General features: G+C 46.5%; 1 protein-coding gene across 1 annotated transcript in view; it reads right to left on the bottom strand.

Annotated features, from left to right (window-relative positions):
* The window catches only part of PCCB (propionyl-CoA carboxylase beta subunit), a 43000-nt gene that overhangs the window by 839 nt on the left and 27200 nt on the right, over positions 1 to 14961 (bottom strand). Inside the window, exons 9-14 of the mRNA XM_019542858.1 lie at positions 14242 to 14323; positions 9463 to 9586; positions 7190 to 7297; positions 4664 to 4764; positions 1855 to 1953; positions 1214 to 1307 (exon numbers count right to left, since the gene is read on the bottom strand). Of these exons, the coding sequence (XP_019398403.1) occupies positions 1214 to 1307; positions 1855 to 1953; positions 4664 to 4764; positions 7190 to 7297; positions 9463 to 9586; positions 14242 to 14323 (608 nt within the window). The remainder of the gene's footprint in view (positions 1 to 1213; positions 1308 to 1854; positions 1954 to 4663; positions 4765 to 7189; positions 7298 to 9462; positions 9587 to 14241; positions 14324 to 14961) is intronic.

Genomic DNA, 14961 nt, shown 5'->3' with positions numbered 1-14961 from the left:
GTATCTCTTTTCTAACCTGAACAGGACTGGCCTCTTGAGCCTCTCCTCATAGGAAGCCCCTCCATCTCACTGAACATCCTTGTTGCCCTTCTCTGGAACATCTCTAATTCTCCTGTATCCTCTTTGAGGTGTGAGGACCAGAACTAGGCACAATATTCAAGGTGTGGACACGCCACAGATTTATAAAGGGGCATGATGATGCTTTCAGGGATAGTCTTAGGGAAAGCATTTGAATTGAAATAAAGCCAATTCAAGTCAAAATATGCACCAAGGATTATGAACTGAGTGAATGCTGCAATGCCAAGAAATTTTCAAGTTAGACCCAATGTAGGAATGACAACAAGCACCACTGGAAAGTTTCCAGTTCAAAAGGAACTGGCTCAGTGTAAAATGGAAAAGATCAGTTTCCTCCCAGGTGATTCTGCAAATTCAGCATGGCATCTAAGGGCTGAATCTGGTTGGTTTTCTCAGGCTGCTGCAGCCACAACAAACCCTCCACAGCAAGACGTTAGCTAAGAGGTCTAGATAGCAGATGCAGTTTCAGCACATGCATTCATGGGGCTCTCCATGGCTCTGGAGAGCTCCCGCCAGGATTAAAATGTAGCACAAATGGATCTACCAGGGAGCAGGCTGGAAACGCATTGGGAACTCCTGCCTAGTGAGAATCCTGTCTGCATAGTCCCTTGGCAGAGTAGAATCATGCCCCAACATTAATGTTAAAAACCACAAGCCTTGAAAAACCATGGAAATACAGAAGCCACTCCAGCCAAAAGAATTAAGCACCCCTTTGAATACCCCTGGCTCTCCCCTGCGGAAGTGAAGGGAGACAGCAGGGAGGCCTTCCCCAAGCTGGGCAGTTCACCTGTAATAAAAGGCTGTGGTCCAAACACTGAGGTGTTTCTCACGTTGACAGCATTTCTAAATGGGTCTATCAGCATCTCCTACCTGGCTCCAGCCCTCATCTCAACAGTGCCTGTCAGACTCGTGCCAGGCCAAGCTCAGGTAAGTTCTTTGTTGCCCGAAGTTGGCAAAGAAGAAACAAACCTTTAAGAAGTAACATCATCTTCTGACCATGTAACCATGTGTTTAAATGTCTCTTTTGAATAATCCCAATCCTGGTCCTATGCTGCAACAGGGCAAGCAGAACATAAAAGGATTTTTATCCAAGACCAGAAGAGAAGAACTCAGAGGAGAAAACTGCACATAAACATACCTCTTATGGCTGCAGGGAATGGGTTTGCAAACTTATCTATGTATTCTGCCTCTGCATGCGCCCCTTTTCCTCTGAAAATGATCTGCACGGCACCCTGGGAAGACATACAAGCAGCCTGAAAAGTTGGATTCAACCACTCGTCCAGTAAGAGAGGAAGCTTTCAGTTTACAGCACATTATATGGTATCTGAAAGTGCTGAGCTAGAAGTTGTTCTATTAGCTAGTAAGACCAGGATGCTCAACCCCCTGCCCACAGACCAGATCCAGCCCACAGCACCTTGTCATCCAGCCCGTGGGCCTCTCCACAGGCCCCAATCCCTGCGTGCAAGAGGACCAGGCAAAAACAGTGCAGGGGCATGAGGCCCCAGTGCCCATGCACACGGTTTGGCAGGGACAGCGTGACCTAAATGCAGATGTGCAAGGCCAGTCCTGGGGCACAGAGTCTGATCCGGCCCACAGACCAGCCCCATGCCAATCATTTGGCTCACAGGGTTAAAAGGTTGCACACCGCTCACTAAACCAGTACAGAGAAAAACTGGCTGCCCTCTTAGCTAACTTCCTCAAGCATGTTAAAGAGACAGCTGACTACTAGAAGTCGGAAGTGTGACCCCCCCACCAACACACACCTGCCACTGTGCTTACCTTTGCACCCATCACTGCAACCTCCGCAGTAGGCCACGCGTAATTAACGTCTCCTCGTAAATGCTTTGAACTCATCACATCGTAAGCACCCCCATAAGCCTGGAATGGAAACAAGTCAGTGATACGAGACAAACGCAGGGCAACAGCAAATTCCTTCTGCAACACGGCCATACAGGAGGCAGGGGGAAGTTCATGTTTTCCCATTTTAAAAGTAATTCTGGGATTGTATTTTCAAATGCCTACATTTTGCTCCCTAAAAAAGGGTTTCATATAGTCCAAGAACAATCAGGCCATAAAAAAGTCCATTTGTTTTTATTCAAAAGCTTTGAGAATGACAAAAAAGGAGATTTTTTTGCAGGTCAGGAGGGATTCTCTGGAGACGGTCTGGCTCAGTAAAATAGAAGAAATGGAACCTGTTCAGACTCCTATTAATCCTACATCAGTTATCAGTTCTATCAAAGAATCAGCTGAAGATTGAAGGTTTTCAATACTGAAAATTAAAATCCTCCTATTTTAGCATCTTGCTATTGCTGCTGCCTGCAGCATATTCGGGGTTCTCTGCACAACAATCGGGCTTTGTTATCAGCACTTATTGCATGAAAATGATTCCCTGCTGTGCCATGAAATAGTGACTCTGCACCAAGGCTTTCTGATGTTGTTCCAAGAAGGACAAGACTGGCATTAAAGGCACTGGGTGATGGGGATGGAGGGTGATATGCATATGGGAGGGAGGTTAGGTGTTTTATCCATGTTGAATTCAGACTGCCCATGTAATGAGCTCTGACACCATGGAGTGATGCTAAATTCCATCACCTTGGCATTGAGGCATTTTGAAGTCAAGGGACCCTTTAGCCTCCTTCATCCCTGCTACAGGAGATGACACCTCAGCTTCCATAACATCTCCTGTGGTAAGTTCTCTGAGGCCAGGAAATATGGCACATGAGCAAACAGTATGCTCTTTGTGCATCACCTTCCACAAAGCAGCCTCTATCCTGACTGTGCCTTCAGGATTCTGCTGGAAGACGAAGGAAATTCAAGCAGAGTCCTGTCACCCCTCACCTGAGCAAGACTCAGCACTTCTATCAGCAAGGAGGTGAGGCAAATGGCTTAAAAACTAAGTAGCCAAAATTCCTAGGGCCATGATAAAGGAGAACCTCCTCCCCTGGGGATGCAGCATCTACCCAGGTGTTACACAATCAGGGAACAGTAGGGTTGGAAGGGACCCCTGGAAGTTAACCAGGTCAACCCCCTGTTCCAGACAGATCACCCCTGACTAAACCATCCCTGGCAAGTCTTGTCTTAAAATCTACCGGGGATGGAGATGCCACAACCTCTCTGGGTCACCTGTTCCAGTGCTGAATCGTCCTCACAGTGAGAATTTCTTCCTAAATCTCCAATCTGAGTTTCCACTGCTACAATTTAAGACCATCACTGCTAGCCCTGCAGGCACAGAGAATGGTCTATCACCGTCTTCCTTACAGCCACCCTTCGGGTATCTGAAGACTGTTATCAAATCCCCCTTTAGTCTTCTCTTCTCCAGTCAATCCCAGTTCTTGTAGTGTTTCCTCACAAGTCATGCTTCCCAGAGTTTTATTCATTTTTGCAGCTCTTCACTGGACTCTTTCCAGTTTGTCTACATTTTTCTTAAAATATGGGCCCCAAAACTAGACACCATGCTCCAGGTGATGCTTCTATTAATGCAGACCAACAAGAACATACTGTTTGCTCATATGCCAGTGCAGCTCATAGGCAGACATGCCCACTTCAGCTTTTCCCCCCAGTCTCCACCCTTCCTTCAAAACAAACCCTCATTAAGGGGGCAGTTAGGAACTAAGCTGCTGAAAGAGTTTTTATTTTAAATAATCAAAGGTAAGTCTGATGTGAATCACTAACGTTTCCTGGAACGCTGGGGTAGTTCCAAAGCACTGAAAGAAAGGTGATTTGCCAATTTAAAAATGAAAATAACTTGGATAACTAAAATTACCACATTTCCTCACGTGCAATGTGCCCCCAAATAAAACACACGCCTGGCTTTTGCAGACTGTAGAATGCGAGACTGCTCCAGAGTCATGGCTGACTGTGTGCCAGGACATCCTCCTGAGAAGTCAGTGTCCAGGAAGTGTGACATCCCAGAAGGAACTGCCTCACCCAGACAGTCACATTCTTCTCTCAGTAAGGGGAAGCTGAATTACAGAAGTTACCCCCTTTATCCACGGTTATACTACTGTGATTTAGCTTCCACTTGCCATCATTGCAGAACCAGACAAAGCAGGCTCCTTTCACGGAGGAATTTATGTCTAAGCACCCTGACGTTGAGAAAACAGAGCAGGACATTTTACAGTTTTAAACGGCTCGTTTCTAATATTGCCATTCTAGACTTCATATGGGAAGTTACCGCGGAGGAGTTGGCACGCGTTAAAGCCCAACCTCCTTATGCCCTGCAGCAAGTTGCTTGGATGCCCACACCCAACAGGGAGAACACAACAGTTCAACTGTCTTGACATGGCAAGCAGGTCAGACCATGTAAACACTGGATTTGCCCAGGGTGCAGCAATCACTGTCCCCAGGGAGAAGATCTGAAGTAGCAAAGAGGACAGACATCTGACCAGGAAGAGAAGGCAGCAGGAAACAGCAGGCAGAGATGCGAAGACACTTGAAAGATGAAAAAGCAAATCAGAAAGGATAAAAGGAGGTGTTGAGGATGATGGGGGAAGCAACAGCAGCCAGGCCCTGAGAAGCAAGTCTCTTTTGAACACTTCTGACCAAAAGAGGAGGCCTCAGCTCTCTCCCAGGAATCAAGTCACCTTACCTTTCTGGTGATTATCGTGATTTTGGGCACAGTTGCTTCTGCAAAGGCAAAGAGGAGTTTTGCCCCATGACGTATGATTCCACCATACTCCTGGGCCGTACCTAAACATTACATGAATCAAAAAAAACAAACAAACATTTTTCAGGAAAGTTACCAAAAAGTTCCCTTCATGCAGATGGCTGTTTGCAAGGCCAGCTACCACTACTCAGAGCAGCCCCCTCAACTGTGGTGGATAGGTTGGTGATTACAGTCCAGCTTCTCCACACCTTCATGCTGAGCCATGTTGTGAGGAAAGCTCACATGGAGAGCTGGAACAAACGTATAGCCCAGGTTATGGCAGGTACACACAGTCAGGCCAGCCCATACTGCCAAATAGTTCCTGCATGGTTACAAATACAGCTTCAGAAACACTAAGAGATCCCCATGCACGTTCAGAGAAAAATCTACCCAATGTTCACCTCTCTGGAAACACTCTTCTGAGAATGCATTTTTCACCTCACACTCAAGGCAGATCCAAACTATTACTCATGGCCCCTGCGGCAGAGGTGTGAAACTACACAAGGGAACCACTGCAAACAGCAGCAGCAAGAAATCTCTCAGGCCACCTCTGACAATAAGCCTTGAGCTCCCAGGGACATTACTCTGGGCAAAGTCTGGTGAGGTCTGGTGGCCAGGACAAAGGATCAGTAAGTACTTAACTACTTCTCTCCAACATAAAGCAGTCGAAAGGGGAGCAAACCCACACGCTGCCCCCATGCTGGATCAGGCCCCCAGGTAGACTCCATGCACAGAATCCAGCTCACACACTGGCCCCTTGCCACGCATCTAGCCCACAAGCCAGACAGTTGCAACACAACCACCACCACCACCAGTCTCTTCCAGCAAGAGAAACTCCTTCTGGTGCACCTGTTCCTGCTGGCCCACGGGTTTGCGGCCTGCATTCCCAAAGATAACGCAGGGAACAGTTCCAGAGGCAAGGTAAGCCATCTCCTATGAGACAAGCCAGGCAGATGGAACAGCTACAAGCAGGACCAATCCTCAGCACACTCGTACCAGTTTTGCCAATGTTCACCTTGGGATAGGGCACTTCCTGGCAAAGGCTGTTTCCTTGATGAATGAAGCCAATGCCACACTCATAGGATTTTGTGAATCAAATACTAGATCATGATTGCTGCTACTGGAGCAGATTCTTTCTGCTTGGACCAATACAACAAAGTTTCCGTTTTTCAGAAGAAACAATTTCAGGGTCTTAGTAAACCCCACTATAAACAGCTTCTGACATCCAGCAACAAGAGATGTGGAAACCTTAGCTTTCCACCCCAAATGCAACAAGTAAGAAAATGGCTATAGACTTCATGTAATTTTAAGTTCTGTATATTTGTAAAGCTCAGTGCAAACTGACAGTGCATCCCCTTCTTGGGATCCTGAGCACCTACAGCAAGAATTCTGATGTGTGGATAGGGTGCTGCTTGTGAAGTTGTGCAAAGAAGGTCTTCAGGATGCGTCTGTGGAACAATGCAAATTAGATGGCCAGTGGGAGTCCATCTAGCCAACCTTATAGCCACTATGTATGTTTGAACTTGTAAGGACACTCTGACCTTAAACTTCCAAGAAGGCTTTCAACTCATGTCTGCTGCGTAAGGTGGATAAGTCACCCACACCCTTGTGAAGGAATGGCACATGAAGGCTTGAATGTTTGTAAAATGACAGCATCAGAGGATTCCTTTTTTTCCATCAAATGCAGCAGAAGACCAAGACAACTGCAGAGGAAGACAGCTTCTCCTAGGCCATAACTGTGGTGGCTGCAGCACTACCAGGCACTCTACAAAAGCAACTTTTAGCCAGTAATCATTTGACAAGGTAAGCCAATCCTTGGGTCAGAGCTCTAATGCTGAGCAGAGATGTAAGTACACAGAGCAGGTGCTCTGACCAGATCTGCAAGTAGGAATTTACAACCCAGAGGTACCCTCCCTACTACTCATCAAGACACTGGTCACCCCCAAGAGGAAAATCAACTGCCCCACTAGCATACAGCATGGTACCATGAATTTGCTCTCCGCTGTCCCTCCTTGAGACACAATCCTTGCTGGGCTTCTTCATGGGATGGTGCAGCTCCATGCTGCCCTGGCAGCACACAAAGTACAACCGCTATAGCTGAGCCTGTGGGAGGTGCTTAGAGCCTCCAAGAAAAAAGGAAAACACGCAAGACGTGAAGTACGACCAGCTTCTGCTTCATCCACACCCTCAGCAGGATTTGTAGAGAGTTAGCAAAGAGCCAGCCAGGCCCTGGGTCTTTGCAGTGGCTCTGGTACCAGACAGGATTGGCAAAGCAACTAGGCTCAGGACTAGGTAATGCAAAGCTCAGCACAGGCTCTCAGCCCTGATGCTTACCTTGCTTCTCAAGGTAGGTTTTACTATATGCACAGCTCCCAGCTCTCACAGATCTACCGCTAGCACTACCCAAACTAGCTACATTTAAAGCTCCACTCCAGTCAGGCAGTTACATCTCAGCAAGGACCTACCTACCTGGCAGAAATCCTGGGACATCCACAAAAGTGATCAGAGGAATGTTGAAGGCATCGCAGAACCGGACAAAACGGGCTCCTTTCACAGAGGAATTTATGTCTAAGCACCCTGCATTGAGAAAACAGAGCAGGATATTTCACAGTTTTAAACAGCTCATTTCTAATATTGCCATTCTAGACTTCAAATACAGCATTCAGGGCAGTACAGAAAATAGACCATATTGAATCTCCATTGTCCTATATTGAGGGAGCAATACTGAGAACAGAACAGTTTCAGCTCTAGCTTCTGTCTTTGTTTGATGGTCTCCCCCACTTCAATTGTGAACGGGGGTGGGGAGAAAATCAAGATCACAGATAAGTACAATTTTCAAAAGCCTCTGACTGACGCAGGTATTTATGACCTACTGAAAAGTATTCTTAAAAGTATTCAAGCACCTACACTGAACACCTTCAAGAGTAAATTGGATGCTTATCTTGCTGGGATCCTATAACCCCAGCTGACTTCCTGCCCTTTGGGCAGGGGGCTGGACTCGATGATCTCCCAAGGTCCCTTCCAGCCCTGATGTCTATGAAATCTATGAAATAAAATGTCATAATGTATCCCATTATATGACTGTTACAAGGTAGCAGTATTTCAGCCTATGAGTGACATATTTTATATGCATTCATTTCATATCATCATTTCTTTTTACTGCACTGCTACGTAGAATCCCCCCCAAGATCGACTGCTGCTTCAGGGAGGGGGAGAGGGGGAGAAAAGTTCCTGACACAGAGATCCCATATGCCACTTTAATATATATAAAAAAACCCAATGAAAAGAAAATTATAAACAGGTAAGTACAAAATGAAACACCTTACATCACTCCAACGCAGTGTAAACACATTCTGCAAATCAATGAAAAGTTGTAACATCAGCATTCTCGGTTAAAATACTGCAATACATTTCTCAAATATCAAATGAAACCGTGAAACCCATTAATTATCTCATGATTCTTTAATAGTCAGCAAATTACCTTGCCAAGAATAAGTATTTGATTAAAGTAGCCGGGGGAAATGAGCCACCACCACACAGGATGGCCTAATTTGACTAAAATATAACAAGTCATGGAGACAGTTCAAGTTAACACATGAACAAACCATATGTGGGAATTCCCATGTGGCTCAGAAGAGGGGTCAATGAGGATATAGCTGCTAGTTGTCAGCACCAGCCATTTCAAAAGCTGCAAGATGGAAATAAAGAATGATCCGCATGGCTCAGAGCATGGTTTCCCAGAACACAAGAACCTTCTCTCTCCTCTATATTTTTTCTTCTTTTTATAAATATTCTTTTTGCTGTAAAAGTGGATTTCATAATACCCATAAAAAGCCTGGGTTTTAAGTGCTGAACTTCAGTTGTTATAGGTATTCAGATACAGCAGTAATGGGATATTATGCATAAAGTATTTTATTCATCAATGTACACTAAGTTGGCTTACAATTTCACCGGCTGCTGTCTTGTTTGTATTCTGTGAGAAAAAGGTTCCAGGAAGTGCCAGATCTGTGAGCATTGGTGCATATGTTTTTACCATGTCCCTGCAGATTCACTTAAATAAAGGTCTGTACCATTGCATTTAGTCCTTGTGTACCAGTTTTGCCAGGCCTCAAATCATTCTCACTGACTTCATGAGCCCCCCCTTCTGTTTCTGCTACAGCTTTTTTAGCTAAAACAGAAATGTCCCAAGTGATGTGGCAGCATGGATTTCTATGTTTGCTATTATTCTCTCTTGTTTACTATGCATCCCACTATTCCTTGCTTTTCTGACCACAAATGCACATCAAGAAGGGGTTCTTAATGAGCTGACCAAAAAGAGGCACAGGCGTTCTGTCCAGAGCAAGACCCAGTTACAAGCATCACAAGTCACTCCAGGCAACATCTGTTATCTTATATTAGAATTTTCCCTACCACTTTGCACCCGTTATTCTAGTTTTCCATAGTCCGGCTGAAGTTCTCCATGGATTTCTCCACTTCTGACAAACCAGCAAAATGCAGAATGCATTTCTGCTCACCTCATTGTTAGCTCATTAATATATAAGGATAACACCTACTGGTACCAGCACAGCACCTTGTGATGCTGCACTGTAAACCTGGGGAAAAAATGAAAAGGAAACCCAAAATACACCTCCTCTCCTTATGACAGACACCCTCACAGTGTGTGTAATGAAAAAACACAAACAGGAGGCAGCTTGCAAACACCCCTGAATCAGAGAGATTTGTAGCTTGCAGCCAGCTCTTACCTGATGCTACTTTGGGCTGATTGCCCACAATTCCAATGGTTCTTCCATTCATCCTGGCAAATCCAACCACTATGTTTCTGGCATAGGAGGGCATGATCTCAAAGAATTCCCTCTCATCAACAATCTGGAAGGAAAAAAGTTAACAAGAAGCCTTGTGAAGAGACATAGGTTGGTGTGGTCAGCTGCAATCGTATCTCTTACACAGTGAGGAAAAAAAATACATTGCTTCTGTAACAGGAGATTTTGCAAATAAATCGTTTCTTCTTCTTTCCAGTCTGTTTGTCAGTGTGTATGTGATACTATATTTCCTTCCAGATATATCTCATCAGGAGCACTGCCTGAGCCAGCCACAAAACCAAAGCTGTTCCCAGTATAAGAACAGTGCATGTTAAAAAAAAAAGTTGACTTCCAGATTCCTCCCCATCCTCCAAAGTACTGAGTTTTCCAGTACATCTTTAGCACACTGCAGTTCTTTTAAAAAACACCTCAGATTACTAACAAGGTCCTTCATGGTGGTTCACTTGACCAGATGATCTGTCAACCCCACTGAAGTCACTGGGGTTACACAAGACATAAACAGAGTAGAGTCGGGCTTAACTGTATCTGCATGTAGGGGGTGTTAGTTGTAGCTGTGTTGGTCTAAGGCCATAGCAGACAAGGTTTTTTTGGGGTAAATGTGATACCTTTTATTAGACCAACTAAATAGTTGGGAAAATCATTCTTTGCAAGCTTTTGGGCACAAACATCTTTCTGCATATAGGGAACATGCAATCAGTAGTCTGTGTCCCACTTGACTACATTCCTTAAGGCAGCCCTTACCTCTACCACTGTTTTTTCTATGCATGCTGTAAAGCCGCATCCACAGCCATGTAAAGCAGTACCCAAAGTTTGTTTCATAAAGACACGTAATAATAGATAAAGCAGTATGGACAAATGCATGGATGCCTAACACTTTCCATTGTAACACCTTGTTTTCAGCTGCCTAAAACAACACTATAGTACAGTCATTCAGGCTGAAATTTTCTATCTGTGGTCACTGCCTAAGAATTTGGCCTGAGTGTAAAACCTGTTCTCAGAAATGGCTCAACAAGAAATGGGAAAGACAGCAAAAACGTCTCAAGAGCATTTTGAACAGCTCTCGTGCCTCAGAGCAGGATTTGGAAAAGCACAAGCACTACTGAAAACCAATGGGACTGCTTTCAACTCTTGCCACGCGCCTGCCACCCTGCTCTGGGCCCTACCGGCACTGGCCCCAGGACACCAGTGCGGGCCCTCTGCTCCCACTGGTTCCCCACCCGCTCACCCAGTGACCCCAGCCCCACGGTACAGGCAGGGAGCAGCGCACAGCTCCAACCCTTGCTTACCAGCAGTGAAGAAGCTGGTGCTGAGTGTGGGAAAAAGTGGGCCCTCACCTGCCCATGGCCAGCACCCCGCAGGTCCTTGCAGCCTGTATGGGGCTGTCTGGAGCAGGCTGCAGGTGGCTGCAGCCTGGGGCGCCGGCCATGGGGCAGGCAAGGGCCCATGTTTCCCCACTCTTGGCACCAGCTTGTAACCCACCCTATAGCCAGCCTGGCAGTGGGGCCGGGTTACAAGCTGGTGCTGAGCGCGGGGGGGCAGAAAGCAGCCCCTCCCTACCCCATGCCCAGCACCCCACACTGCAGCCACTCACAGCCTGTCTGGGGCTGCCTGTGCCTGCTCCAGACAGCCTCACATGGGCTGCGAGCGCCTGCAGCATGGGGCAGGCGAGGGGCTGCTTTTCTCTGCAGGAAAGGAGCCCAGGGAAAAGCTGAGTGCGGGGGGAGAAGTGGCCTGCCCCATGCCTGGTGCCCCACACTGCAGGCGCTCGCTGTCCAGAGTGGGCACAAGCAGCCCCACTCCTCCCCCTGCCCCCCACGCTCCTTCCTTGCCTGGGGTCTCCCCCCACCCTCTCCTGAGCTTCCTATGCTGGGACAGCCCAGAAACCCCAGCTGGGGGGCAGGGCCGGACGGCCCCACTGTTGTTGGAGCCCACCGGGCTTCCCCTGGGTCCTACTGCCATTTTTGACAGGAGCCAAATGCAGAGAAATATTAACTTTCTACTTTTTTTTTAGGGGCCCCGCAGGCCAGACAGAATGGCCTCGCCGGCCAGATCTGGCCCACAGCCCATATTCTGCCCACCCCTGCAGCAGGATATGGCAGGGGGAGAACCCCAGCATCAGAAGTGTGTCCAGCCCTGTTTTAACCCGTTGGAAATTAATCCAGACATGACCAAGTTATCAGCTGTGGAATAATTGCTATTTACACAAGGGCAGCAGAATGTGAAACAGCTTGTTTCTTAATATTCAGACCATCTATCCCCACTTCACATGCTCCCAAACCCTACTCAGCCTCCTGGATTATTCTAAAAGCTGCCTCAGACAACTGAAACTCCATATAAAAGACCGTAAACATTTAGCTGCTACTGCTTTTCCAGCATCAAAATACTATTTGACTTGGGGCTTAGATTTGCAGTGAGCTAGGAACCAGCAGGCTATGAGTTGCATGGTCTCCTCTCTTTCACAGACCAATACTGACAGCTCCATGCACACAATAGTACTTTATCAGGCCAGCAAGTATCAGCCTCACCACCTATTTTGCAGGAACTCCAAAAGTCTGATAGGGTTACTTATGTCACAGCAGTGAATTAACATGGTCGAGCTAATGAGTATTCCCTTTGTTGCACTGCCTCAGAATATCTGCAAATCTATATACCAGGGAATGCTGCCAATTAAAACAGACCTATTCCTTCATAAGTAATTCACTGCTTCAAAACTGTCACGGGTTACTCAAAAAGAGGATAATGGCATTCTACTGCTGACAGTGAATACATAACACAAGTGGTAAAAACTCTGCACTATTATCTCAAAAGTGTTGAGTTCAAACCTTCAGGGAACTGCTTGCATTCCCATATGTCTCAAGGCACCAAGGTGTGCCTACACCTTTAAGGGCAGAAGCAGCCTAGCAAAGAAGACCCTGCAGGCTAGGCAGAGCTCCACAGCTGCAGGTTGCCTGAGTAACAGGCTAATTAGGTAATTAGCTAGCACTTGCAGGGTGTCAGCTGACTAGAAGGTGGCGGAGCCCTGGGTACATATAAAAACCAGGCAGGGTCTGGCAGGGTTCAGGCTCTGCAAACTGCCAGGAGAAGGAGCTCCTACACAAGAGAGCTGCCTGCTTTGCTACTTCTAAGTGCAGTAAGTTTCCAAGAGCCCATAAGGTAGCCAAGGCTAGGAGGTGCACTATACAAAGGGGAGAAGTTTGCCTTCTCGAAGAGGCAGAGCATGGTCTCTTTTGATTATGGTTATGTTTGTACTGGTAGTTTTGGTAGTTTTGGGATGAGGCTATAAGGGGAGAAGGAGGCCCCATTAGTGGCCAGAGGGGGGGCACTTGATTGTGTAGAGCCCCAGCACCTGAGGGGTGCAAGCTTGGGGGGGGAGGAAAGCCCAGCGCCAGAGGGCTGCAGACAATGGCCAGTGGTTTGGTGACAACAGGAGACTGAGAACTGGTGCCTCAAAGTGGGGCCCAACACAGTGGGTCTAGGCTAAGAGGCCCATCTGTATTAAAGGGGTGGAGGCAGAGTAGGCCAAGGCTGCAACAGAGAGTACAATAACTGTAACACACACGAGGTATGCAGCGTGGCAAAGGGCAGGTTGGAGCCATGCAATTGGCCTGTAAGGCCTGAGGTGCCCCATGTAGCACAGTACTAAAGAGAGGCCCAGCAAAGGGCTCAAAGACCAGTTAGCTTGAGTAGGGTTCAGCAGACCAAGACCAAGCAGAGACCCATAGGCAGCCTCCCAGTTTATTTTACCAACAAGACATGGCAGGTGAGACAAGGGCGTCCTTGGTGCAGAGCTTGCATGGTCATGGAGCTCCCCGGGGCATCACAGCCACCCCAAGAGATCCCACTCTGTGACACCGTACAATATAATTGGGTTTTCTTCGTTTTTTTTCTAAGAACCTCCAAAAACAGGTTAAGAGGACCTTAAAGTTGCAAAAACAAAGACCTTGGAAAAGGAAATGTAGGTATTCGTGTTGCCTACATCATTTTAATGCAGGCCCTGGTCCCCGTGCCTTCTGCTTAAATATGTGCTATCTTTATCACAGGACATCTCATTTGCCTTGTCCCATCCAATCTTAATTTTGGAATGTCAAAGTTCTGAGTGCTTGCTTGACTTGGCAAGCTGAATACTATTACTTTTAATAAATAGTAATCTATGTATAGAATATAATATAAACATATATATACAGTGATATTCACCAAAAGTAATTAGATGGCAAAAATCCAAGGGTTTCTGTGAATGGATCTGAATTCCAAAGTAAAGGTTTTCTCTGTTTATGAGAAAACATTCCAACATCAACATACAGCATTATTTAAAAGAGTATGGTAATAACAAGGGAATGAAAATCTACAGTATTTTAGTTTTCTTGTAACACTTTAAAAAAGAAGTAAGAATAATACTGTCTTTCCACAGTCACATGCTGGGCACGTAAGTGAAAAATGACACCTCAAAGATAAATCATAAAACCCTTTTCAAACACCAGCTCCCTTATTTTTGCTGTTTCTAGTGCCTCTGGCCTTAGGTTCACCAAATGCAAGGGAAAGAATTATCCAAACAGCTGTTCTGACAACAGAGTGCATTGAAAGTCCATCTCCTGTGGCTTTCTGTTTTTTCACTTCCACCACTCAGAGCCATTTAATATTAATTTGTCACACTGATAACTCTTTAAAAAAGAAAAAAAGCCAGCACTTAAAGAGAGGGCTTACCGCATGTATGATGTCCAGCATGTCATACGCTTTTGTAGATTCCATTGGGACAATAGTATCCAACTCAGGAACCAAGCGGTTACTTCAGACAAATCCAGCGCAAAGGAAAAACAACATGAGCATTCACAAAATCAAAATCAGTGCCACAAAGAAAATCTGTACCTATAATTTATCCCATCTGGGCCTGCATGGAGAACCACCACCCAGCTGTCAGTATCTTCCTGCCCCAATTGCTCATGCATCAGGACACAGAATAACAGAGAAGAGAAAATGTGAGGCAGGAAGAGAAAAATGCAGCAGCACACATGGTGCTTCTGCCCCCTGTAGGTTGCACGGCAAGTTGGCTGGTACCCAGAGGGACTACAGAGGTGGAGGAGCAGAGAACAGTCTGGCTGGCAAAGCAGTGAGGGGACAAGGAGCAACAGGACAGCTTTGTTATGTCAGATCTTTTCATTGTTATCTCCCCAGCTAGATGAAGAGCCACCACCTGCCCCATGTCCTTTCCCCCAGCTCTGGTGTTGCTGGGGCCAGGGTCTCTGCTACTGGCTCCATGTCCCAGGCAAAGACAGAGCAAAAGGAGCTGTACACAAAGTAAGCGGCACCAAGTGGCAAGGAGGATGGGCAGCAGAGGGGTCACATAGTAGGGGATGCTGACACTGGTGGAGGGGGCAGAAGACAGGCACCAGAGAGGGACAAGTGATGGGGGGGTGGAGGGCATGC

Source organism: Crocodylus porosus, unplaced genomic scaffold (assembly GCF_001723895.1).
Source record: "Crocodylus porosus isolate Cpor-Errol unplaced genomic scaffold, CroPor_comp1, whole genome shotgun sequence".
In the NCBI taxonomy this organism is placed as follows: Eukaryota; Metazoa; Chordata; order Crocodylia; family Crocodylidae; genus Crocodylus; species Crocodylus porosus.
The sequence above is the reverse complement of the archived record's forward strand: the minus strand, read 5'-3'. Positions and strand labels throughout refer to the sequence as shown.